Raw genomic sequence first — 25750 nt, 5'->3', positions numbered from 1 at the left:
CGGGGCCGGTCGGCCCTTTAAATGGCTACGCGTTTATTTGTTGCGTTTTGTCGCATTTTATCGTGCTTTCTTGTATCTCACCGCGATTTACCGCGCCGTGTGTGCGGGGCGCTCCCTCCCAGCGCCGTGAGGCGGCGGGGGAAGGGCGGCCGCTCCCGCCGCTGCCCCAGACGGTGGGCGGAGCTGCGGCGGCGGCGGCGGCCGAGGGCGGCGGGGGGGTGCGCGCCGCCGGCGGGTTCGTGCCCGCGCGCCGCCGTCTCCGCCGTCGTCTCCGTCTCCGCCGCCGCCGTCTCCGCAGTGAGGTCACGGGTGGGCGGCGCGTGCGCGGCGTCCGTTCCGATCCCGGGGCGCCGGGGCCCCCGCGGTGCCGAGAGAGGAGAGCCGGGGGGGGGGGGGGTGAGCGAGAGGGCGAGGGCGAGGGGAGGCAGCGCCCGAGGGAGGGGATGGCGGCGGCCGGGGGAGGGGCGCGCCGTGCCCGGGGGGAGGGAGCGGCGGCGGCGCGGAGGGCGAGGGAGCGACGGAGCGAGGGAGCCGGGCGGGGGAAGGGGGGCGGGGGGAGCGCTGCCCGCGGCCGCCCGGCTCCGAGGTGAGTCACGGAGCGGCGTCCCGCGCCCTTCCGGGAAGGGCTCTGGGGGGGCGGCGCGGGCGGGGCTCCTCGCGGCGCTCCCGGCGGGCATTCCCCGCTGCCGGGCTCGCCGTGACCCCGTTCGCTGTTCGCAGGCTCTGCGCGGATTGACGGCGCGACGCGGCGGGGGGAATCCGGCCCTCGGCCTCGGTCCTACCGCCCGTAAGTCGGGGTGGGAGAATCGTGACACGCGGCGCTGACATCTGTGCCAAAGGTGACCGCCGGCGCTCGGCTCGGGTTTGTCTGCGAGCTGCCGGCGCTCCGCGGGCGGCGGCGGCGAAATCGCGAAGTTGGCGGCACAATAAAGCAGGCCCCGGAGATTCGGGCTCCATCTCCAGGAACTGAAAGTGCCGAGCGGAATTTCCGCGTGGCTCCAGGTACGTTTGGGATCGGACGGAGCTCTGAGCGCTTCTGTGTTTTGATATCGAAGTACGGACTGGCTTTGACGGCCGTCTGTTTTTGGAAGAAAAAAGTGGCCCTCAGTGGACCTTCTGCACCTCGTTTGTTCCCGAGGCGCTGCTGTGCGACTGGGCAGCGTATGAAGAATGTCCGTGTGTACAAATCACGGTGGTTCTTTATAAGACAGTTGAACAAATGGTTCTAGAACTAGGAGAGAAAAACTGTTTGACTTCTGCAGACTTAATTTCTTAGTTTTATGTTCAAAATGGGTTGCAGGTTTTGCTGTTGGAGGCCGAAGGATTAAGTGGAGTGCAAACCAGGGCGTGCCTGCGGCAGTCGAGATTGCTTCAAATCGTTTTTTGTCTAAGCAAGCAGGAAAATGTGCATTCGAGACTGTAATTAACTGAAGTTCTGGTGTTCAGCGATGGAAAGCCCACAAACAAATTTCCCTCTAGGGCTCGTTTCAGAGCAAAAGAGGAGTGGGATCCAGGAGGATGGGAGCCCCCCACTGAAAAAGCTAATGACGGAGATGCACGTAAATAGCCAAGTACGAGTCGTGATAAATAAACTGCCAACAATCAAGAAGGAAAACTTGGACGAATATGACGAAACTTCTGTGGAGGCTGACGGGGAGAGTGCCAAGCCAAACAGTTCCTCAATCTCTGAACCTTTGAATTTAAATCCAGGTCTGAAACACACGTTGGCACAATTCCACTTGAGCAGCCAGAGCTCGCTGGGTGGACCGGCAGCTTTCTCAGCTCGCTATTCCCAGGAGAGCATGTCACCCACTGTCTTCTTGCCTCTTCCATCACCACAAATCCTGTCTGCTCCGCTGCTCATTCCTCCCGACAGCTCCACAGAGCTCACTCAGACTGTACTGGAGGGGGAATCCATCTCTTGCTTTAAAGTCGGAGGAGAAAAAAGGCTCTGCCTGCCTCAGGTGTTGAATTCAGTTCTTCGAGACTTTTCTTTGCAGCAGATTAATACAGTGTGTGATGAACTGTACATATACTGTTCCAGGTGCACTTCCGACCAGCTTCATATTCTGAAGGTTTTGGGAATTCTTCCGTTCAATGCTCCGTCCTGCGGGCTGATTACACTGACTGATGCTCAGAGACTATGCAATGCTTTACTACGTCCTCGCACTTTTCCTCAAAATGGCAGCTTTCTCCCTGGTAAGAACACATTGGCCCAACTGAAGGAGACTGGCAGTGCCTTCGAAGTAGAGCACGAATGCCTGGGCAAGTGCCAGGGTTTGTTTGCACCTCAGTTCTACCTTGCTCCGGACGACCCCTGCATCCAGTGTCTGGAGTGCTACGGGATGTTCTCACCCCAGACCTTCGTGATGCATTCGCATCGATCCCCCGACAAGAGGACCTGCCACTGGGGCTTCGAGTCAGCCAAGTGGCACTGCTACCTTCATATTAACCAAAAATACCTGGGAACGTCAGAGGAGCGGGAGCTGAAGCATCTCTTGGAGGAGATGAAGGAGAAATTTAGTGAGAAAAATCAGAAAAGAACTCGATCAAAAGTAAGTTCACCTGCTCTTGTAGAACTCCTAAACCTCTGACTGCACGTAAATGGTCCTTTTGGAAGCACAGTGCTTGCCTCTTGTAAATGGCAGTGCCTGTCAAGCCAAGCCTAAGTGAATTTCATGAGGGAGCTTCTCCATGGAAATACATTTCTGATGAAAAGGCACAGTGATTTCTTTCCTCTTTGGGCCCTAAGTAACTTCGTTCAAGATGGTTTGGTTTTGTTGGTTCTTGTTCTGCTTTAAAGTAAGCCGTCTCTGGAAAGTTCAGAACTAATTTGGAGATGTTTTGATGTGTTTATGCGGTATGTGCTGCAGCAGCTGAACAGTGCAGAAGGGAGCTTGAAAATCAAGTGTCACCAATTGGTTTTTTATTTATTGCATTCACGCCTGCACACACACGCGTGGTGTACGGCTGCCTGCCCTGCCAGCCACCCATCATGGCTTTGCACATGGGTGAGGGCTCATCCATAAGCTCCTGTTAGAAGCCCAAAGCCTGCTTGTTCAGCGGTAGCCTTCTGTTTAAACGAGTTATATGGAGAAATATGCCAAAAGAGAGGAGTTCTGAAGCAGTCCAAGTAAAGAGCTGTAGGATGGTATCTTGACAATGGTTAATAATAGACATAGTATTTTTTCCTAAAATACTGCTGCAAGTCTGCAGTGCAGTTCAAAAATACAGAGCTTATTTTTCCTTCAAAGGGTTTCTAATTTAAATAATAAACACCAGATAAATGCTGGATGTTGCTGGGGAAATAATCATGTTATGTGCAAGAAATAGGCTTTTTAAGAGGAGAGCTGGTAGGGAACGTGGAGAGCAGCTAGCTCTGAGGGAACGCATAGGTAATGACAACATGGATGTTTGCATGCAAAGAATATGCAATTTTATTGAGTGTAATCTCAACTTAAAACTTTCTGGTTCACCTGTTGGATGTTTTGTCTTGGATTTCAAAGCAGTCCATGCAGGTGAGCCCAGAAAGGTGTGCAGTGAGATGACACCTTCCAGCACAGCTCTGGACATTCAGTGTTACAGAGAGGCTTATTGCAGTAGCAGCTGTTGCTACAACTGTGCCAGTCTGCTGTATTTTTATCAGAAAATTTCCACACAACTCTGCTGTATGGCATTCTTGCACATGCCGAATCAGCTGGGGGTGCAGGTAAGCTCACAGCAAGGAGTCTTCACTATCATGACAGTCTTTGTCCTTGCAGTGCAGTACAGGTGATGAGCTGTGGCATGAGTGGAAGTGTGTTCTAGGTGTGACTACAGGAGGCTGCTTCCTGTTTTGTGTTAGCAGACTTCTGACCACGATTTCAATTTCCTGTAGACAGATGAAAAAACAGCTGAAGTTCACAGCAGCAGTCATTTGGACTGGACTGGTACAAACAAAATGCAAAAAACCCTTTCTGGATTCTTCCATTACAGACCTGTGTAGTTGTTGTTATTATTCTTAAGTAGCATATGAAATTAGTATGGAAGAAAAACTGAAAACTTGAGCAAAGATAAAATGGTGGGGAAGGGTTTGATACGAAGTCACTGTTTTGGAGCTTAGCTTCCTTGTTTCCTCTCTCCTTTCTGTTCCTTTTGGAGCTGATTTGAGGAACTGCATGGGTGGAGTTGCATTGCAGTTGCAGTGCTAGACTTTGAATTTAGCAGGCTTGATGTTTTGACCAGAATAATATAGATAGGATTGACTCTTTTTTTGTGGTCAAATGCCATCTGATGCAGGCCATGCTGCTGTGACTGCAGCCTCTTGACTGGCAGAGGTGAGGTTCTGTGATCTGTTTCTGTTTCTGGGCGTGTGAATATGGATTTTTTGTGGCTGCTGGCTGTGGTCAGCTAATCACACTGGGGGAAAACCCACTTATGTTCACGTTTCTAGGGGTTTCTGTAGACTTCTCCCCAGTTCCAAGATGATTTTAATACGATGGAATTAGGAATCAGGTTTTCAGCTGAGTCCTGTAGATAGGACCAGATGCCTCTCACTTGAAAATAGCAGTAACTGTGGCAGAGCAGTAAGTATCAGCAGCAAATTTGACTAAAGTTCAATTTTGGAAATGGTTTTTGAGACAAACAGAAGGAGGATTGTTACCCAAACACTGCATGCACAGAAGTGCTTTAGGATGATGTGTTCTGATGCACCTGAGGTGCTTCTGTTCCTTACTGCCAAGGGTTGTTAGCTTGCTGCAGTGACCTTGCCCAGCTGTGTTTCTGTAACACCACTAATGGTTGCTTTTTACTCACAGATTTCATTTTGTAGTGAAGTATCTGACAAGTGCGTGCTTTGATGTGTAGATGCTTATTTACCAAAGGGTGATACAACCTTTTTGGAATCCCGTTTCTGCTCTCTGTTTCTCCCAGTCTCTGGTGGCAATGCCTCTGCCAGAGTCCTGGGAGCTCAGCACAGCTTTTATGCAAAGAGCTTTTCTTTCAGTTTCGTTGCTGCTTTACTCATAATGGGAAATTGGTGATTGAGGAAACTTCTGTCTCTTGCATCAGCATGCACTTCTGCCAAAGCCTGTGGCTTTTTCAGTTTGTGTGTATGCATTAATGGTGGAAGTGCCGTTCTGCTGAGAACGGTTTGTTAAAATGTCATTAACGTGAACCTGTCTTCAAATTACTGCTTGGTTTTTGTTTTTCTTGAGGTGGATTCCCAGCAGAGCCTAGATTTATCGCAGTGGTATCCTGTGATCAAGCAGGAAGCAGAAGCTGATCCTCAGCCACCCTCCTTCTTCCATCCCAGGTAACTGGATTTCCTTTGCAGCACGATGAGCATTGCATACGTAATTTCAGTACATAAATTTCAGCTGAAAAAAATGTATTTGCAACCTGAACTGTTACGAAAAAGAATTGCACCCTAACTCGTAATTCATTTCTTAGTGTAAATATTAATGAACTGCTTATGGGTGATTTTTGGTGTGAGACTCAAGCTGTGATGTATGGGCGTTCTTCAGGAGGAAATACAATTGAAATGTAATTACGACTTTGCTTCTCAGGCAATGACAGAAGTTAATTTTCCTATTATAACATAATGCACATATGTGAAAAGCTGCATAGGGCCCATTTACCACGAGTGCAACTGCATTTCCTTTCAAAAAGGACTTGCAAAAACTGTTTGAAGACTTTATTCCATGCTGGAATGACTGCAGCTGACTTGTTGGTTAATTTCCAGGTTTCAGAAATCGAGTGCATTTCCTTAATGCACACTCTGCATTCTGCATCAATGTTGGTCAGTATGTGTGGAAAAGAAGGTCCAGTATTGGTCCCAGGTCTGCCCAGCACTGTCAGTGCCCAGCCCTGCTGCTTAAAAAGCAGTATGCTCATTACCACTGTGCTGATCCCTTCTCCCATACTCCACTGCTGATAGGAGGATTATGTGGATGCTAGAGAGTCTGGATCTGGTGGCATTCTAATTTCACTCTTTGCATCTAAGAGGTGACTTCATGTGATTTATATATATGTATGGATGTGTTTTTAATCAGTCACATTTGCATAAGCTTTTTTTTTTTTTTTTTTTTTTTGTGGCCTCCAAACCATATCTACCAGTAAGGATGAAGTCTTTACTATTTCCTTTTGTATAGGAAAAAAATAAAAAGGATAAGCTTACATTTATTGAAAGTTTTCTGTTTAAAATCAAGTGAAATTAAACGTAGTACTCTCATTTATTGCACATTTTCATCCTTAATTGTACTGTTCTACTTTTTCAGTTACTACCTTTATATGTGTGACAAAGTGGTGGCCCCAAATGTATCTCTTGCATCACAATACAAGGATGTTACAAAAACAACAGTCAAAGCTTCTGAGGTAATCAAGTCTTCATCTGGAATGTCAGAGAAAAAGCTCACTAGTGGAAAGCACAAAAAACCTGCCTCCTATCCAGAGCTTTCTCTTGAGGAACAGGAGAAAATTGACTTGAAAACTGGTCTGGAGCAGCATAAGCGTTTAGGTGAGTAGATAAGCTATGAAAAAGAATTACATGGAAGTCTTTTCAATTTCATTTTCAAGCATGTAACTTTGGAAGGAGCAGCGCCAAGCTGGTATTTTGTCACTGTATCTGTATCTCTTCGGTGCTCCAAAAATTCTTCTGACCTTTTCCTAACCTTGAGTTTACTTTGCATTTTATTCCTGTGATTTTCTGTGCTTATTGTGCCACGTCCTTCTTTTACCTGTAGATCCCCTGGTGTCGGCTCATTCTGCAAGAGGTGGGAAATCCGAACGTCTTTCTTCCAAAAGCATGAGAGGCTCCAGATGTGTTGAAGTAGGTAATGATGGGAGAACGTTGTCCCCCACTCTCATGAAAGACATCAGCTGTGAAGACGACAAGGGAAGGATCATGGAAGAAGTAATGAAAACCTACATCAAACAGCAAGAGAAACTAAATACTATTTTGCGGAGGAAGCAGCAGCTTCAAATGGTACGATGCCAACGTGAAAAAGCTTCATTTTGCAATCAGAAAACTCATGTTAGATTTCTGGGTTTAGAATCCTTCCACGGATGACTTCCATTTAGAACACTGGAGCACAAAAGTAATTTTCCACCAGCTTGAATCCAGACGCTACATCTCTAATATCCTGTGTGTTTGTTAGCTTGGAGCTGCTAATAACTGGTGCTGGTTTTTCGGTTTGTAACAGCTGCCTTCAAGGAGCTGCTTTCATTATATTTCATTATATCCAAACGAGCACTGCTTGAACTTTCGAATCTTTTTCAAGAATAGAAATATTTTGGCAAATATAGTTTAAGTCCTATGGAAATTTTTCACTTTTTAGGATTTTAAAGATGCAGGAGTTGGAATTGATGTTACCGTAGCCCTGCGTAGCAATAATAGCACCTTCCTGTCTCTATTTGTTGAATCTTTTATTTTAGGGGGTTTATGGAGGGGATTAGAAACTGGTGTTCATTTGATTTTGCATCACTTCTGTTTTCTGCATTAAATTAAGTCAATACTGTCTTTTCTGCTTATATTTGTACACCAGGCCTATTACTATTATTATTATTATTATTTTTAACATTAAGCTCAGAATCAGCAATCTCAGGTAAGGCCCCAGGACTGCTGCTTTTAAAGTGTTCTGCTGTGGGAGGCAAAGCTCGTAGGTAATTTAAAAAGCAAAAAAAAAAAAGACCCTTTTACAAATATCAAAATGTTAACAGGAAGGGAAACCAAACACTTTTATTCTGTTTTCTGATGAGACACTTCTTTTGTCTTCAGAATATGTTGTAGTAAATCAGTGCCACCACATTCTGAGGTTCACTGCTGGACATTGTGAATTTGTTTCTGGAAGCTCCATGTGCTTGAAAGTATGGATCATGTGATATTAATTGAATACAGCACGTCACCATTGATAAGAAGATGAGTTCCATTATCAGGCCATTGTTACCAGTAGATGAATGTGCTCTTTTTTGCCTCATTGTTTTCAGTTACATATTTAAATCACAAGATTGTTTTTTCGCTTTTCTGGTGTTAGAACCAAGGTGTATGTGATCCTGATCTGTCTTGACAGGAAGTGGAAATGTTAAACAACTCTAAAGCTATGAAGGAACTGAGTGAAGAGCAGCAGAATTTGCAAAAAGAACTTGAATCTCTGCAAACTGAGCACGCTCAAAGAATGGAAGAGTTTTATTTTGAGCAGAGAGACTTGGAGAGGAAACTGGACCAAATGATGAAGCAGAAGTGTACCTGTGAGTCCAGCTCAGAGAAAGACAAGGAAGCAGAATATGCAGCACAGGTGAGAAGGGAAAGTCTGTTTCAAAGCAAATCATATTTAGTGCATGAGTGAATGTGGAGTTACTGCTCATCCACTGTAAGGTTTCATCTTCTCCATCTTAGTCACAATGATAGCATATTTACTTCCCTGCCCCTTGATTGAGGCAGAGCTAAAATGTAGCTTACAGAAACACTTCACCTGTCAGGTGTTAGGATTCTCTTCATCAGATATTTGTATGATATTAATGGTTAAATAATTAATCTTAAACATAAGGATTATAACATTCTTATTCAAAGCAGGCCATGTTTAATGTGTATAGGCTTGTCCATGTTACAGAGCTAGGCATGATTGCTTTGGCTATAGGAACGTGTTGAAGTACGTTGAACTGTGTCACAGAAAACAGCCTTTGAAAGCAAACAAAATCTAAAACTTAAGCTTTATGATCACTTGATTATAGTTTTGTATATTTGCTGCTCATACAGTCTCAAAATAAGAAACAGGCTATACTTGAGAGACAGGTTTTTGTATTTTTAGGGAGTAGGGCAGAGACTAGCATCGTAAATCCTTCCCATGAATTTAATTTCATGACATCCCACTCCACGGATTCCTGGCCTTTGCTGCCAGAAGTAATCCTCTCTGACTAAGGTCTGATTTACCAAACATCTGGTACAAGCCCTGTTGCTGCAAGTAACGACATGTTCTGGTTGATGAAGATGATCGTGTGTAGTGTGTTTGATATGGCCTGTTTAGTATATCCTTTCTTTAGAGGATAAAAGCCACGAATTGTTCTCCAAGGAGTCTGGATGATTGTTTCTTTTGATGTTAGAATACTAAATGCATTCCTGCCATGAAAGTTTATCCTATTATTAGTTGTGCTGCAGAGCTACTTGGAACATGTCAGTGGAATCTTTTTCTCCATTTATCACATCTTACAGTACGTTTTGGACCGTGGGTTCCTAGCAGTTGTCAGATGTACCTGAGTTGAACAGAAGTCCTGGCAACGGTTATTTTTCCCAAGCTGTATATATTGCACCTCAAATAGCCTTAATGTGATGTTTTCTTGAAGCCACTTGCCCTCTCTGAGAACTGTGGACTGGGAAAAGCATTCATTGTACATTAAAGGGAATGAATAATAAGGGATCTGGAGTTTTGGTAAACATTTGTTCTTCTGAAGATGCACGAGGTCTTCCTCCTTTTTTGACTCCTTTACTGACTTTCCCAGTTGAAATGTTGCTTTACCCCATCAATCACAATAGGACAGTGTAAGCAGTCCTTAAGCCTTTCTTTATAGGTGAAAACAAAAGCTCCACCACAGACATGCTGATTTATGTATTGCGTGCTGTGGCATGCAGGCAGTGGGCATTGCTGTGCTGCACCAGTCTGCATCCAAGTCAGAAGACTCACGTTAATAGGCTCGTGCTGTCTAAAAACCACTGAAATACTTCTCATGATACGGGTGAAGATGAACATCCATTGAATAATGTTTCTGCAAAATCACAAAGTGCACCAGAGTGCAAAAGCACTTTACAGCAGCTGGCAAACAGCAGTGTTTTTGCGTGCTCCTGCTTCTCTTTGCTGTCATGAGCTGCCTCCTTTTTCAGTGGGATGTGCACGTAGTGATTATTGAGATGGAAGCCCAACGTCACGAGTGCAGGTGGACTTTTTAGATTCAGTGAGGTCTTTTAGTAAGAAACAACCACTCAAACCCATGGCAAAGAAGATAATGGCTTTTGTCTCCCTGTTGTAACTGTTGGTGGTAATACATATAAGCAGCTTGGCAGTAACTTTGCCACACTTGAAAAATTCATCAGAGTTTTCCAGATCTTATTGTGATGAAGTTTTGGTGGGAAAGAACTGACCCTAATAAATTCAAAGTAGTTTCTTATTGTTTTAATGCTGGGTATGGGATTTATGTGCTGCGTAGACAAACAGTGGTTGTTCAGCTGTTTTTTTGGTTTTATTTTAATGGTTCCCTTTTGTACATGGTTTAGCTAAGATGACTAATGTTCTGAATCACTGGGGCTTACCACTGATTTTCTACTGTGGAGTTACTTGGTACAGTCTGAAAGTCCAGCTGTAATAAATTAGACACAAACAACTGAACACATCACACATGGGATTCACACTCTTCTCTTGATGTCATTAGTGGTTTGACAGTCTCATGCAAAAATCTTTGCTTTACTCTCTATATAATCATTTAAGTGTGGAACTTTTTTTTTTTTTTTTTGTTGAGTAACTTTTCTAAACTGCATAATCTGCAGTGGGACTCTTCAGAAGATAAAAAAGAATGTTTGTCATATATTTTATGAATCTTTTTTTTACTTAAATTCTTCCTTGAGATACAGCATCTCAATCAAGCTATCACATGTCATTGCCATTAAACTGCAAGAGCAGAGGGGTGTATTTATGGATCAGTAATTCCAATTCACTGGGTTACATGGCACCAAATTCCAAGTGAAAACATTTCAGTGTTTTACATTATCCCAGACAAAAATGACAAGACTCAGTGTTTCTACTTCAGTCGTTATGCAGTGACCTACTTGGTGTCATCAGAGAAGCGTTCTTTTCGGCAGAAGCCGATGCCATTTAGTCTGCTCAAGTCTTCCTCATACTTGGGGAAATTTGAGATTTGCTGTGCTCTATAGATTAAAGCCTATTTATTCTCTCGTGTTGAAACACAGAACGTTTCACAAAAAAGCTTGGGAGGATTGATGTTTCTATTTGAATAACATAAATCAGTGCACAAGATGTTCTGGTCAAGCACTTCTGAATCTCATTTTCCTAACTTTCATTTATGCTAAAGAATGTCAGAAGACTGTATTGATGGTTATGGGTGTTGTAGAAATGGATTAAGCTTTTGAAGTAAAGAAATAGTATTTTGTCAGGTGAGGGAAATTAACTTGGGGAGTGGAAAATTTATTCTGGGATTTGTGAAAGATCTGACACAGGCATCCTCACAGCTTGATAGCAGATTTTTGACTTTGGTGTAGTTTGGCAGTTCACATCACTGGAATTGATGTGTATTTAAAATTGGGCTCTTCTGGCTTTTTTTTATTGTAGTATCTTTATGCCACTTCTCACATTGATGTCGTTTGCCAGTGGTGAGGTCAGCAGCTGCGGAATTGTTGATGAACATAGGAAAATGAGCTGATAAATACTTCTGAAATATTTGTACCTGATTCATAGGGTGGTTAGCAGCGGGGTTTTGAATGGTTATGTCAAATACAAATATGTTTGTTAAAATTAAATCTCTCTCCTCTATCTTACAGCTAGCAGAGCTGAGACAGAGACTGGATCATGCAGAGGCAGACAGACAGGAGCTTCAAGATGAACTGAGACAAGAACGAGAGGCAAGGGAGAAGTTGGAGATGATGATAAAAGAATTGAAGCTGCAGATCTTGAAATCTTCAAAAAATGGGAATGGAAAATAGAAGTTGGAAAACAAGCACGACTGTGTCCTTCAAACAGGGTGTTCCATTTTTTAATGAATTGTAAGCAGTTTCTGTGCGATAAGAAGTATTCTCTACAGATTTCTATTTGCCATACAAGTGCAGATGAAGATATACATATATATAAACAAACAGATAGGGACACGTTTTTAGATTTTCCTACCCAATGGAAATCTGCATTTATTTGTACTGGTGTTTCTCAAACTATGAAAAAATAAGAAAGTTCAGATTTAGAGTGCCCGGTTTCTGTTTATTTCTAATGCAGCCCTTGAGGACCCTCTACCTTCTAACATTGTCTGTTAAAACAGGTTTGATGATCTTTATTTTATTATCGATTTCACATCCGGTTATAAAAGTACTTAAAAAAAAATCTTAGTTTCTTCAAGGCCAAAAATAGTTGAGTTTTCAGTGAGAATTTTGTGTTCCTGAGCCGGGGAAAGAATAAAGGCAGCTGTGAGGTAATGCTCAAAATCGCCATGACAGTAGATGGATGATTATCAGAAGTGATTTACCAGCATGAGTTTTCCCATAACTCTGTTACGTGAAGTCAGGCTGACCTTTTCAGTGTGAGCTACTTGACAACTCAGTCAGCAGCTTTAGAGCAGGTGTTTGGTCACCGTGCTGGAAGAACAAAGCATTAGGAGTGTTGGTTTTTTGTTGTTGTTTTAAGTTAAGGAAAAATGAGGTTCAGAAATGGAGTGTTCTAAAACTAAAAATTCTCAGTTTTTATTTTCTTGTACATAGCAGTTAAAGGAAACTGTTTATCAGGTCTGGTAGCTGCAGGACAAGGGGCAGAGGAAGGTGTCCCTGCCACGGCACAGAGCTTGCAGCCAGATGATCTTTGATTGTCCCTTCCAGCACAGACGTGTAGGATTCCTTGGCTTGCCTGGTTTTCAGATACCGATGCTTCCAAGAAAAGTAATATTTATTAAAAGAAAAAATAAATTACTGGTTTATTTAGTATCTTCAGCCTCTACACTTCAAGCTTCCTGTTAACTTGTGAATTTTTCTTTCTATACATAGAACAGGCCTTAACTGACATTGTGGTAATTGCTTAGAGAAATAGAATTCTAAGATATGGCACTTTGAAAATCAGTTTGATCGTTTCTACATTTGAATGGCATGGTGATGTTACCATGAATTAAGAAATACAGCATGTTTGTTGAGCTCTGACATTTAGAAATTCTATGTCATTGTACAGAATTTCCACTTTATGTGTATATATTGCATTTACTCAAGTACTTCAGCAGTCCGATTCCTGGTAGATTCAGTGCATGACTACAGATTTGGATGGAGAAGTACTCCTGTGCACTTCTTTTCCAAAAGTTTGACATCGCTGACAGATGTTGGCTGATTGTGACTAGAATTATCTCAGTAGTTCTGTTATTTCACTACATTATTTTAACCCGTGTTCTAGCTTACGTTTGCTGTTTGGTTTTTTTTAAGGTGCTTAGGTTTATTATTCTCTTAAAGAAGTTGATTAATTCTGGATAAAACCACTAGTAAAATCCACTGGCATCAGTTTTTATTCTGAACTAGTGAAAATGAAAACTGAGTTCTTTCTTAGCTCTCTTTTACAGAAATAGAAAATGGCACAACTCTTTAAGCTGAGTGAGAAAGGAGGTGATACATGTTGTGGAGTCATAGAATGAGTCTTTCATACCAGTGCATGATTTTCTTTATGGACCCTGTGTCATATTTACACTGATCATTAGGGCAGATTAGATGAAAAGAAATGAAACTTATTTGGCAATGTTGATCAGAAAAGGGGATCCAGATGATGTTTTTCACATCTTCTTCAACTCCATCTCCAAATTATTGCTTAAAAACAAAAACAAAACAAAAAAAAAAAGACTGTCTTTACAGCATAGCAATGGTTTGGAAGGAAGCGAATGTGCTGAGTAAAAATGGCAGCAGTGTTGGTAGAAGAGTGATGTGAGGCACTGGATGGAGCTCAAGGCTGGATCAGCTAGATTGACGAGTCAGGAAACACCAGACTGGGAAACCAGAAGGTTTCATTGGGGTGTTATCATTTCTAGCTGCTTTTCAATATCAGGGTTGTGAACAAAACTTGTTCAGTTGTCAGTGTAGATAAGGCCCTCCGGACTCACTTCGTATGGCTGAAGTAATGGGTTCACTGCAGTGTTTGTAGCTTAGCTGTCAAACAAATGGAATCCTCATGGGATTATGATCTTAGAGCACTGTACTTTCAGTTTTTATTCAGGTCCTGTCTGTGTGACGTTCCTTGCTCTGAGGTTTCCCACTTCACCTCTGGTTGACTTCAACCTGTGGCAGCTGCTGCTATTGCTGGGCTTTCCCTGCCCCAGCCTGCATTTCTGCTGTGCCAACCAGCTTCTGCTGAAGGCAACCATAGTTTGTACTCCTGTTTTCACTTCTGCAAGAACTCTAGCAGCTGGCATAGAGTTTTAGCAGTTCCAGCTGCAGGTGAGGCTTCCTAATACTTGTAAGACATCTGGCTGAAAAAGTTAGCTGGACATCTGTTGAGATGACCTTAAAATAGCTTTGTAAATATTCCATTTAGTTAATCTAAAGTTAGAATGCGTTTTAAATTATTGTAATCCTCTTAAAATTCTTCAATATTACTTTCAGGTTGCTTACATAAATAATTTTCATACGTGTAGACTTAATTTTATACTGGTTTTAAGTAATAATGTAAACATAACTGTGCCATAGATTTTGTGCGTTCAGTCTTTGAAAGATAGTTTGAGTGAGTTGTAAATAACACTCTGGTAGCTCTAGAACAAATCCACATTGACCTTTTCTCTCTACCTTATGCTTGTTATATTGAGTGGTTTGTTTTACAACCTAACGTAGAATCTTGCAATGAACACTTGAGGGCCCTCACTTAAGTACACACTCAGTGGTAGAAGCCAGTTCTGTCGTTAGGTTCTTGCTTTGAGCCATGCTCGTCTGATGCATTTCTCTTTGTTTTGCCTTCAGCTTTCATTTGCTGATCTTCCAGGCAGAAAGTTGCTTTCTCACATAGTTGTGGCATTAAGTCTTCAGAGGAGAAAAAAAAAATACAAAATACAAAAAAGCCTAGAGTTGTTCAGTGTTTTAATAGTTTCCTGGTTGAGCACCTAGAGTGAAAACAAAGCTGCCTGTGTGTGCACTTTCTGGAACTCGGATTCAGGGTGAATGTCTGTTTGCTCCTATGTGTCAGGAAAACAAAAAAGGACTTTCACATGCTTTGTGTGCTCTGGTGAGCGCGAAGATGTGAGAACTCAGAGAGTACAGCGTGCAGCTTTGGCCGTCTGGCAGTACCCTCGCTCACAGTACCCTGGATGGAAGAGATGTTATCTCAGATCTCCAAACTCGTGTTTCAGTTTTTGTAAAGCATATCGTTGAGCTCGGGAATTCCGATAAATGTGATTCTGTTTCACATTCTTCCACTAATTTTATTCTATATTTAATATATTATAGCTTAGGTGTAAAATCGTTTGTATATAGTGAAGGCATAATGCAATTAGTGAAGTAGGAAAAGTTGGGTGGAAGCCTGAAGCTTCTGGTGGCCCAAAAAAATGTGGCTCAGTCCATGTTTTAGAAGTCACAACTGTTTGTTCATACATTCTTGGTTTATCTTGGGGGTTGGATTGCTGTCCCATGTTATGGACTATTCAGAAGACTTTCCTAGCGTTAGCTGTGGAGCTGGCTGTCATGGTCAGCTTCCTTGAGTTCACTTGTTTGTAGAGCATATATTTTGACTGTCTGCAAAGAGAACAACTTTGTATTTTTTCTGCACTTAATTCATGTAATTAATCCACACAACAGTTTTCTATAATACGGTGAAGTTGACAAAAGAATAATCCCACCTACCTGTTAATCTGTGCTTGAAATCTTCCAGTAGTTTTATTTCAGCTGTCAACAGCAAGCTGCAATAAGCTGCAAGGTTCAGTTTTCTGTTTTGCTCATTGATGTGAGAAGTACTCATCGATGTTTTTTCATTATAGAGAGCTTAGAGGATGTTCAGTTTGTTGCATATCTGTTTGAAAAACAGATCCATATTTTCAGCTTTTGTGAACGTCAGTGGCTGCAGCTCACAGATGGCATGAGAGCTCGTTGTGTGTCTCCATTATTTAGCAAACCAGTTTCGTTCAGCGTTAGCTGTTCTGCTAGGAAATGCTTGAAAAATGAGCAAAGCACTTCGTCAAGCACAGCAAACAAACGGTATGAAATTTTGTTATTGGAAAACTGCCTCCGTAACAACATCAATTGACTCTCTGGTTTTCTTCCAATATAGATACCTCACTGAAAGGAAAGCACAGTTACACTGTATTTAAAATAGATCTAGGGCTCGCCAAGTTGGTCTGAAATATTTTGTTGCAGTTACGTTGCTTCCTGTGATTGATGAAAATCTCTTTTTGTTTTCACGCTCACTCTCAAAAGTATTTATTGGTGTTGACATGCCAGTGTGACTGTCTTGGATTACAGAAGGTGGCTGCAAAGCGACACAGCGCTCTGCTGGGCTGGAGGCAGCAGCTGGTGACTATTCCAAACCACAGCAAGCCTGTGAGATCCATCGCTGCATCCAACAGTTTGTAATACTTTGCCAATGATGTACAGTCTTCTTGTTAGCGTTGCTGTGGTTGCATTACATGACACACAAAACTGTCCTCTACCTCACGTGAGATTAACAGATATTTTATATGGTTTTAGTAAACAAAATGCATCTATCTGGTCACTTAGTTTACAAATTTTGAATTATATTTATTGAAACATGACATACTGTGCTCTTAGCTTATACCTCAATTGTATTTTGTGCTGTTATCCATTTTCATGCCTTGTAAATACGTGTACAGATTGTGGATTCAAAAATAAAAACTGTACCATCAGAACACTCGGGTCTTTGTGGTGTCATGCACTGAAATGCCAGCTAGACATCAGGAAGGTGTTAAACTATGGAGCATCTCCAGGGAGGACCGTCTTCCTCGCTTTGATTACAATCAATTAAGACACTGATGACACTGAAATTTGCACCGTTCCCACTGCCTGCAGGAGGCCCCCGGTTTTCTAATGGATATTTTTAGCAGATCTACCAAGTCAGGGCCCTCTCACAGTGGGTGCTTTCCCTGAGGCTCCATGCAGGTATTGCTGGCAGTGGGATATCTGTGCATTGCAGCTCAGATGTACGTAAATAGAACCACTTGTGTAGCTGGCATGTTCTCTGGTGCACAGCTTTTGTTGCTGCTTAAGTCCTCCAGCAACGTTGGAGTTGTTCACACCTCTCCTTAATAGATGGGTAATGAAGAGATAACATGCGTTGCCACGGCAAGCGCTGAGATCTATAAACATTTAATGTTAGAAGTGAGTGTTGTACTTCATTTGATGAAAAATATTTTTATTTTCTGATGGTGAAAACTACCCTGCAGCGGCTCCATTCTGTGCAGTGGATGGTTACGATGCTCAACACGGCGACATGTCGTCAGGGAGCTCCAATAGGCAGGGAGGGGAGAGGAAGGAGCAGCTACAGCCGGGTGTGCGCCTGCAGGCTGCGGGGTGACCTCACTGCAGCCTGCCGGTACCTACAGGGAGCCTAACTGCAGGACGAGGGGAAATGTTTTTAAGTTGAGGGAGGGAAGATTGAGGTTGGATGTCAGGGGGAAGTTCTGTGCTATGAGAGTGGTGAGGTGCTGGAACAGCTGCCCAGAGAGGCTGTGGATGCCCCGTCCATCCCTGGAGGTGTTGAAGGCCAGGTTGGATGGGGCCCTGGGCAGCCTGGGCTGGTATTAAATGGGGAGGTTGGTGGCCCTGCATGTGGCGGGGGCTTGGAAATTCGTGATCCTTGAGGTCCCTTCCAACCCTGGCCATTCTGTGTTCTGTGACTCTGTACGCGGAGGAAAGGATTAACTCCACCTGCAGCTGCCGCCTCCATGAACCCGGTGCCGCAGGTGAGGGGCGGTGGAGACGCGGCTGACCGCTGCAGTTTCCTCCGCTGCCCACCAGCGGTCCTCCGCGCCGCAGCGCCCGGCCGCGGCATCGCACCGGCAGTCGTTCGGCTCCCCGTCCCGCCAGCTTCCTTCCCTATTTGCCCACGAGGCGACGGCAGCGGGACGGCTGCAGCTCAGGAGCGCCGCCGTGCTGCACCCCGGAGCCGCGTCTCGCTGCCCGGGCTGCCCGCCCCGCTCCGGCCGCTCCCCGCTCGCCCCCGGCCCGGTGACGGACGCGCGAGTCGGGGCTCCCCTTCGCTCCTCCCACGGAGTGGGGCCGGAGGCAGCGCCGACCCCTCCCAGGGGCAGAGGCCGCTCGGTGCCGCCCAGCGCAGCTCGACGACCTTTCCCGGCGTCTCCGGTCCCGGCTGCTCGCAGCTCCGGCAGCTCCGGGTCGCAGCCCGTTCCGCGCCGCCTCTCCCAGCCCCGCTCTCCCCGTCCCGGCCCGCGAGCCCGGCGCGTCGACATGGTGGCCACCTGCCTGCACCTGGCCGGGTTTGTCTGCAGCTTCATCGGGTGGATCGGGGTGGTGGTGGCCACCGCCACCAACGACTGGGTGGTGACCTGCGGCTACACCATCACCACCTGCCGCAAAATGGACGAGCTGGGCTCCAAGGGGCTGTGGGCAGACTGCGTCATGGCGACGGGCCTCTACCACTGCAAGCCGCTGGTGGACATCCTCATCCTGCCAGGTACGCTCCCCGGCTCTCCTCCCACCCCATGAGCGAGGCTGTGCCCCACTGCAGGGTGGTCGATGGTGGAGCTCCATCCATCAACGTTAAGGTGGTTCCTTAAACAATGCAGAGAATTGAGTGGTGCCTCCTAACACGGTGGGTGCTCACTGACTTACAGCTGGTTCTAGCTGTCCTTATTATATAATATTTATCTCTGGCTATTAAAGTCCACTTATTCTACCAACCTCTGCTCTTAACAAACTGTTAACAAGTTGTTCCTTTCCCATCTCATCCCCAGACTGCGTTGCAAAACCTACTCTTGTATCTCAGTGTTCTTTGTGCTTCAGTTCTGTCTCGTGATGATGATGAACCACTCAAATTTGAAGGCTCTATTCCTTGAAATGATGCTGAGAAGGATGAATCTTGTGGCATCCATTGTTAATGCTGCTGTGGCTTTTAATCTTTTGGAAGTTTGTCGTTGGTTTTGGCAGTCCTGTGCTTCCCCTGTGCTCTACTGCATGGCGGAGCTCTTAGCATAGTCATGTCTGTTCCCTGCATGATCTCGTTACTTTCTAATCATAAGGCATTTACTTTATTGCAAAGTAAAATCTAAGCCAAGTGTTTCTCCTTGATGAATGCATCTTTGGGGCTAACTGAACCTGCCAAGGTCTGTGTGTGATCTTGTCCCTGTAGTTTAGCTGGTTATTTTGGCTAATTATTTCACCTATTTCAATTGTTGTTAACTCCGTGGTGTTTCTTTGCTCTGTTTCACCTCGTCAGGGTGCCCCTTCCAAAGCCAGTAGGTTAGAAATACACGTCCCTTGTTTTTTGTTCATCTTTCCCTTCTTTATCTATTTTCAATTACTGTGGAAATAACTTCACAGTGGTTAGAGAGGTCACTCCTGAAATCCCCTCTGACACAATGCGCAGTCCCTGTTACACAGGGGTTGGCAGTGCTGGACCTCTCAGACCAGCTCCTGTTCTCCCTGTCAGTACTTACAGTTCAGTAGACTTGTCTTCCTTGTAGCTACTGTTGTTCACTTTGATCCAGCGCAGCAGGCAGGAAAATGGCTTATCTTGACAAAACATTGAATTAAACTTTATAAATGAGAAAATAAAGCCTTTCCCCAAAAGAAAGCAGTGTTTCTCTGCGGTAGAAGCAGATCACAAAGTGAGATCCTTCTGCCCGTATCCACTCTGAGCCCCTTTGCTGCCCATGGGATCCCTGTTGGTTCCCTCCCTCCAGCTGAACTGTGTTTGGAGTCCTCCACCGAGCCAAGTCCTTAAGTTGGAATGTTTGTGTCTTGTTTGTATGCTTGTTTACTTGGGACTGGTTACACAGAGGCCATGCTGGGCATTGCCATCTCCTTTGTTTAGGTCTCACTTTCTGCCCTTAACTCCTTAGGGAACACTGGAACAGGAGTTAAGGAACACTGCCACGTGCAGCCCCACGACCTGCTGCTCCTGGCTGCTCCAGGGCAGGAAAGCTGTGCTGGTGATGAAAGCTTGGGGCACCCCGTGTGTGCATAGAGTCCTGAGGAATAGTGTGGCTGCTCCAAGGCTGAAAAGCTGTAGGAAAACCCCTTCCCAGCTGTTTCACTCACTGCCATCTTTCCCAGCTTCATGATTTCCCAACATCTTGCTGGGAAGACATTCCTCGCTCCATGGAAACTGTTGGCCTCGCACATCTCTGAGCTGCACACTGACTGTCTCACGCCTGCCGGGGATTTGCTTACACAAAGGGTTACGTAGAACCATAGAATCCATCGCTTGCACTCTGTGAAGGTGTTGGGAGCTCCTGGGGCAGCAACACTTGCCCAAAGTTCTCCTCCTTTTGAGCCAAATAACCCAGATCCTCTTTCTCACCCCACCCGCAGGCTATGTCCAGGCGTGCCGAGCGCTGATGATCGCCGCCTCCGTGCTGGGCCTCCCCGCCATCTTCCTGCTCATCACCGTGCTGCCCTGCATCCGGATGGGCCACGAGCCCGGCGCCGCCAAGTACCGCCGCTCCCAGCTGGGGGGGATCCTCATCATCCTCCTGGGTAAGGCACGGCCTCCTCCGCTTTGGGATGGTGCGGTGTGTGACAGGGAGAGGCAGGTCTATGGGCACTGGGTGCTGCTCCTTTGGGACATCGGCAAGGAGGCGGCCAGGCGCCGGGGGGGGGGGCGCAGCCCTGTGCCTCCTGCCAGCCTTGTCCTTGGGATTTCTTCCCATCCGCGGAGCCCGCGGAGGAGATTGTTTTGTGCAGCTCAGCCTGTGAAGCTCATTGTCCCCAACACGGCACCTGCGTGTTCTTGAGGCCTCGTCACCCCAGCCACAGGCTGCGGGGCCTTGTTTTCACCCGTCTGCTTGGCAGAGGAGGGGGCAGAAGGAGAGTGGCTCCTTTGTGCGGCTCTGCTGCTTGCCGGCAGCCAGCGCTGACATCACCCTGCTCCTCTTTCTTCTGCTTCTCCTGAGGTTTTTTTCAAGTGGGCGCCACATGGAGCTGCATGTCTCCAGCTGGGGAGGCATGGGGACAAGGAGGGATGGAGCCCTGTGCAGCAGATCCCTCCGTACTCTGGTGGGAGGTCCCCACCAACCAGCTTTGGCGCATCTACCGTTCTACCAGTTTGAATAACGTTGAAAACAAGTGAGGTGGGGGTTGGTCTCTTCTCCCAGCGATAGGACCAGGGGAGGTTCAGGGTATTAGGAAACATTGCTTCTGATAAAGAGCAGTGATGCAGTGGCACAGCTGCCCAGGGAGTGGTGGGGTCACCGTCCCCGGTTCAGAGCTGTGGGGATGCGGCACTGAGGGACGTGGGCATGGGGAAATGGGTTGGGGTCGGACTTGGTGGTCCTAGATATCTTTTCCAGCGTTTATGATTCTGTATCTTCCTCCTACAAAGTCCCTGTGCTCCAGTGAGGAACAGTTAGGATGAGTCAATGTCTGAACTTTAAGAGTGAGACCAAGGAGGTCTTCCAATAGCTGTGGGCTTTAAGGGGCTGTTGCTACAGCTGGAAATGCTAACATCAGCTCTACAGGCCTGCTTAGGACATCCTGTCAGTTGCAGTCACACTGGAGAGCTCTGGGAATGTGTCCCTTATCCCTGTCCTGAAACCTCCAGTCACAGACCTGGCCTTGACAGTGAACAAAAGGGTTTTTTTCATGCTGTCAGCGACACTGTAGCAACAGGAGAGTCTGTTCTGCTGTTATCTCTGGTCTGGGAGCTGCGCTGTGCTGGAGTCCCACCAGAGCTGCGCTTCATGGCAAACAAATGGAAAATGTTAGTTTTGGGCAAGAAGAGCTGTGCTGTAGACCAGCCTAATTTTGCGTGGCTGAGAGCACTGCTCCTAAATCTGCTTTGCGGTGGGGCAGCAGGATTGCAGGAGCAGCAGACGTGGCAGTGACTACAATGAGTCACACTGCATGAGAACAAGTGAAACCCCAGAGCTCTGTGGGGGTGAAGCAGGGCTTTGGGTCTGGTCCTGCCATGGTGGAAGGCCAGTGAGAAGAGATAACAAGGATGAAGGTTATCAGGTGCACTTTGGGTCAGGTTTGGCCTTGTTGCTGGTTGTTATCCCTGTGTGATCTGGGCAATGATAAAGGATCAACGTGTTCCTTTGGCTCCTAAACTTTTCACAAAAAATAACCAACCCACACTTTTTCATACAGAACCCATTTGTTTTTCCAGGCTGGTTAGCAAATCAGTCCCCTTGGAAAGAGAGTAATGCACAGAGCTTGGGACTTTGACATTGTTTAACCTGATTAATGATCTGTTGTTGGAAAAATGAAGTGTCACCATTCCAGAGCATTCAATAAGTATGAATGTCAGGCCTCAGAAGACATAATGCTGGCTTAAAAGTCTTTCTGTCGTGGGCTGTTCTTATTTATTCTCTGGCCACTGATGTCTCACTCGTGGGTTTCTGTGTTTTCCCCCCAACATCAAGGCTTGAGCACAGCTCCCAGAGATCTGGTTAGAAGAAAACAAATCCAGACCCACAAACTCTGCAGATATATCGAGTGGGGATGCAATCACTGGAGTTGGCTCCATGGCAAATGTTGCGTGTTGCTCAGGGAGAAGATGGCACTTAGGACAGAAATTGTTAAAAAGGAAAGAAGGGGTTGAAACACAGCGTGGAATCGCGGAGAGAAAAAGAGAGAGAAACAAAAAAATAGTTGAAAACTTGCCAGGAAAACAACGGGCTCAGATATTCCATTGATTTTCCTGTCCGCTGATAATAGCAGGCCGCAGAGTGCAGCATGTGTGCACACCCTCCTATCCTGTATGCTGATGTATTTATGTCTTTGCTTGATCCTATCTGACCAAGGGAATTGATTTATGGCTGCGCACAGCTGTCGGTGGTGGTTTGCTTTGAGCTGCTATGAAAACATCTCCAATGAAGTGTTGATGGAAAAACCCATCCCATCCCATATTGTTGGTGCTAATTTGGGGGACCCCGTGCTGGTACCCAAGTGATCTTTTCCCCGTGGGGAAATGAGGGACCTGAGGATGATAAACAGATGGAAAATACGTTAGTTACTGGGATTTACCACTGCCAGCTGACCATGTTAGCTATTGTCTTCTAAATAGATGGTATTAATATATTCCTCTGGATATTGCTTTCTCTCAGAGGATTCTATCCCAAGATAAACAAGGTTCAAAAAGTGCTTTTTTCTTTTTTTTTTTTTTCCTTTTTCTTTTTTCCTTCTGGGAAGCTGTGGGCACTAAGAGACCTCTGTAAGTCACACTGCTTCCCCTAGAAGAAATGACAGAATCATTGAACAACTAGTGTTTGAAAAAAACCTTCAAGCTCATCAAGTCCAACCAGTAAATCAATGGCACCCAATCTATGGCTTGAACTGCAGTACTTGTGTGTTCCCCGTGGGCAGGTGGCTCAGGGCAGGAGGAAAAGCAGAATCTAAACACTTGCATAACCTCCATAAAACAACTCTGTGCTTTGGGAGGGCAGATTATGAACATGATCAGTGGATGGTTGAACTGGGTGATCTTTGAGGTCTTTTCCAACCTTAATGATTCTACGTGCGCTTCCAGTGCTGGATTAAACCATGCCTATAATGGCAAATGTTAAGAGTTTCAGCTCCATGGATCAGGTGCACGGTCAGAAGGAACTGGGACCCACTGGGATGTGGGACACAGGGACAGGTGGTGCCAATGGGGACGATGTGGTAGAAGTCTATGGGATTCGAGCTGCTCCTCTTGCTTTCTGCCACACTGCATTGACTGCAGCAGCCATCCCAGTGCGTTCCTCCTCCCCACTGGGATCACCAGCAGCTGCACTGAGCTCCGCTCAGCCCTTGGCCGGCCTTCCAGCTTTCGAGCATTGTCAGCACGATGATAAGGTGGTGCTACATGTGGCTGCCCCACTGCACAAGAGATGCCATTGTCCCGGTGTCCCCGAGAGCTCCCCTTGTCCGCTCCGCTGCGCCGTGGGGGAGGGTCTGAGGGGATAAGGCTCTTATAGTCTATGGACACCAATGTATATATATATTTACTGTGGACAGAAGAAGAAAAGATGATTGTGTCCTTTCGGACAACAAAGCAGCTTTATGCTGGAGCCCATTAGAATGCTTCGCAGATTCCCATCCGACCCCTCTCTGGAGGCTCACGAGCTGCAGCAGGGGCAGCCCTCCTTCCCCACAGCCCCCACCCAGAGCTGCAGGGCCCTTGCTTTGAGGAGGCCCCAAGTCATTGCTGGCTTCGTTAGCATCCTCTGAGCGTTCTTCTCTTTTCCATAAGAAAATATTTTTTCTCATAATAACTGCAGCGATTGGGGATGGGCTTTCTGCTGTACCGGCCAGCAGCAATGGTTTGTTTTCCACTTTAACCAAACAGTTTTATTTTTTCTCTGCCCCTTTTTCTCCCCCTTTTGCAACCTTAACTTTTTGACACCGCCTCCAGATCTCTCTCAGTGCGGTCGGCGGAGATCTGTAGTGCTGCCACAGCCCTGTTATTGTTTTGCTCCGATTCTCTGATAGCCACAAGGATGGAGTCCTGCACAGCTTGTCCCGGAGGCAAGTCAATATTGACGGATTCATTCCTCTCAGATGTGCAGGCCATAAAGGGGTATTGTTTTAGGACCTGCTCCTGTAGGTGGTTAACGCCATCGGCTCTGCTGCATGCAGGGCCGTGCAGGGTGAGGGCAGGGAGCGGGGTGACGCAGGGAGAATGCAGGGATGGATTTTTGTATGGAGATCTTCTTCACCTTGTCGCTACCTTCCTGCTTTTGTGGAAAAGCCTGGAGCAAAACTAGAAGCCCTCAGTAGTTGTGCTCTGTGGGCTCCAAGCTGAACGCTGTGCTCCCTCCGACTCTTTTCTCTAGGTCTTTGAGAAGCCTCGCTGCATTGCCCCCACCACCTGACCCTGTTTTCCATAGGGAAGTGGAATCTACCTTCCAACTGGCTCTGAGCTGAGGTTTTACTGCCTCTCCAATGCATGAGGCTTCTGTGATTTTCTGCTCCCAGCTCCTTCTGAACACGCAGCTCTCCAGAGCACCAGTTTCAGAGCTGACTTTCATTCTTCAGCCTTCGTTGCCAGCTCAGGTTGCATCAAGCAGTGGTTGCTCTACTTCTTATTGCTGGTCCTTCCCCACCTCTCCCAGCTCAGGCATCCCCACCCCTCTCCTGCTCTGGCACCAGAAGTCCTGAAGCCAATGCTGTTATATTTCCCATTGGATCAGTGTGGGAATGGGCTCCTCGCCATCCTCCAGAGGAAATACAAGCTGCAGGAGACTAACTCCAAACTTCACGCTTCTAATAGTGTGTGGGTTGTCTTGGGGGGCCAAGGAAGGATGGATGCTCCATCCCCTGGGCTTGCTGGGTTTCCTGCTGATCCCACACTCAGTGTTGTGCTGAAGGTTGGACTGGATGATCATAGAGGTCTTTTCCAACCCTATCGATTCTGCATTTCTGTGATCGGCTCTTCCCCTCCTGTCTCCCCAGCCATGTGCGGTGTGGTAGCCACCATCTGGTTCCCCGTCTGCGCCCACCGTGAAACCACCATCATGAGCTTTGGATACTCCCTGTACACGGGCTGGATCGGCTCTGCCCTCTGCCTCTTTGGTGGCTGCGTCATCGTCTGCTGCTCGGGGGACGCTCAGACCTTCGGCGAGAATCGCTTCTACTACGCCTCGGGCTCCAGCTCCCCCACCCATGCTAAGAGTGCCCACGTCTGAGCTCCCACACCCGCTGGGTCTGCACACGTGTGTTCACTTCTCCCGGCGCTCGCTGCTGTTGTGCTCCCCAGAAAGGTTTTAAAACAGCAGCCCAAGCGCCCGGCAGTCCCAAGTGTTGTTGTCCCCACTGTTGTCCCCTTCTCTGGAAAACAAGCCCCAGCCCCCACTCCCACCTGTTTCACCCTCCCCATCCTCCTGCCCCAGGGGTGGTGTGTGGGCCTCAGGTGGGATTGGGGTTTTTTATTTTACTGCT

At 46.2% G+C, this 25750-nt stretch overlaps 2 protein-coding genes across 2 annotated transcripts; both read left to right on the top strand.

Moving 5' to 3' along the window:
• Positions 1–1448: 1448 nt before the first annotated feature.
• On the top strand, positions 1449–11683 carry SKIL (SKI like proto-oncogene; the record flags this gene model as incomplete). The annotated part of the gene is made up of 6 exons (XM_079539544.1): positions 1449–2555; positions 5196–5293; positions 6258–6496; positions 6723–6964; positions 8049–8273; positions 11522–11683. 6 exons carry the CDS (start codon positions 1449–1451, stop codon positions 11681–11683), a joined length of 2073 nt encoding a protein of 690 aa, XP_079395670.1.
• A 6432-nt stretch (positions 11684–18115) lies between these two features.
• On the top strand, positions 18116–25497 carry CLDN11 (claudin 11; the record flags this gene model as incomplete). Its single annotated transcript, XM_079539997.1, has 3 exons — positions 18116–18341; positions 20201–20365; positions 25265–25497. 3 exons carry the CDS (start codon positions 18116–18118, stop codon positions 25495–25497), a joined length of 624 nt encoding a protein of 207 aa, XP_079396123.1.
• Between the last annotated feature and the right edge of the window lie 253 nt (positions 25498–25750).

This window comes from Tetrao urogallus (genome assembly GCF_951394365.1).
Source record: "Tetrao urogallus genome assembly, chromosome: 9".
Taxonomy (NCBI): domain Eukaryota; kingdom Metazoa; phylum Chordata; class Aves; order Galliformes; family Phasianidae; genus Tetrao; species Tetrao urogallus.
This window is presented reverse-complemented; position numbering and strand designations above follow the sequence as displayed.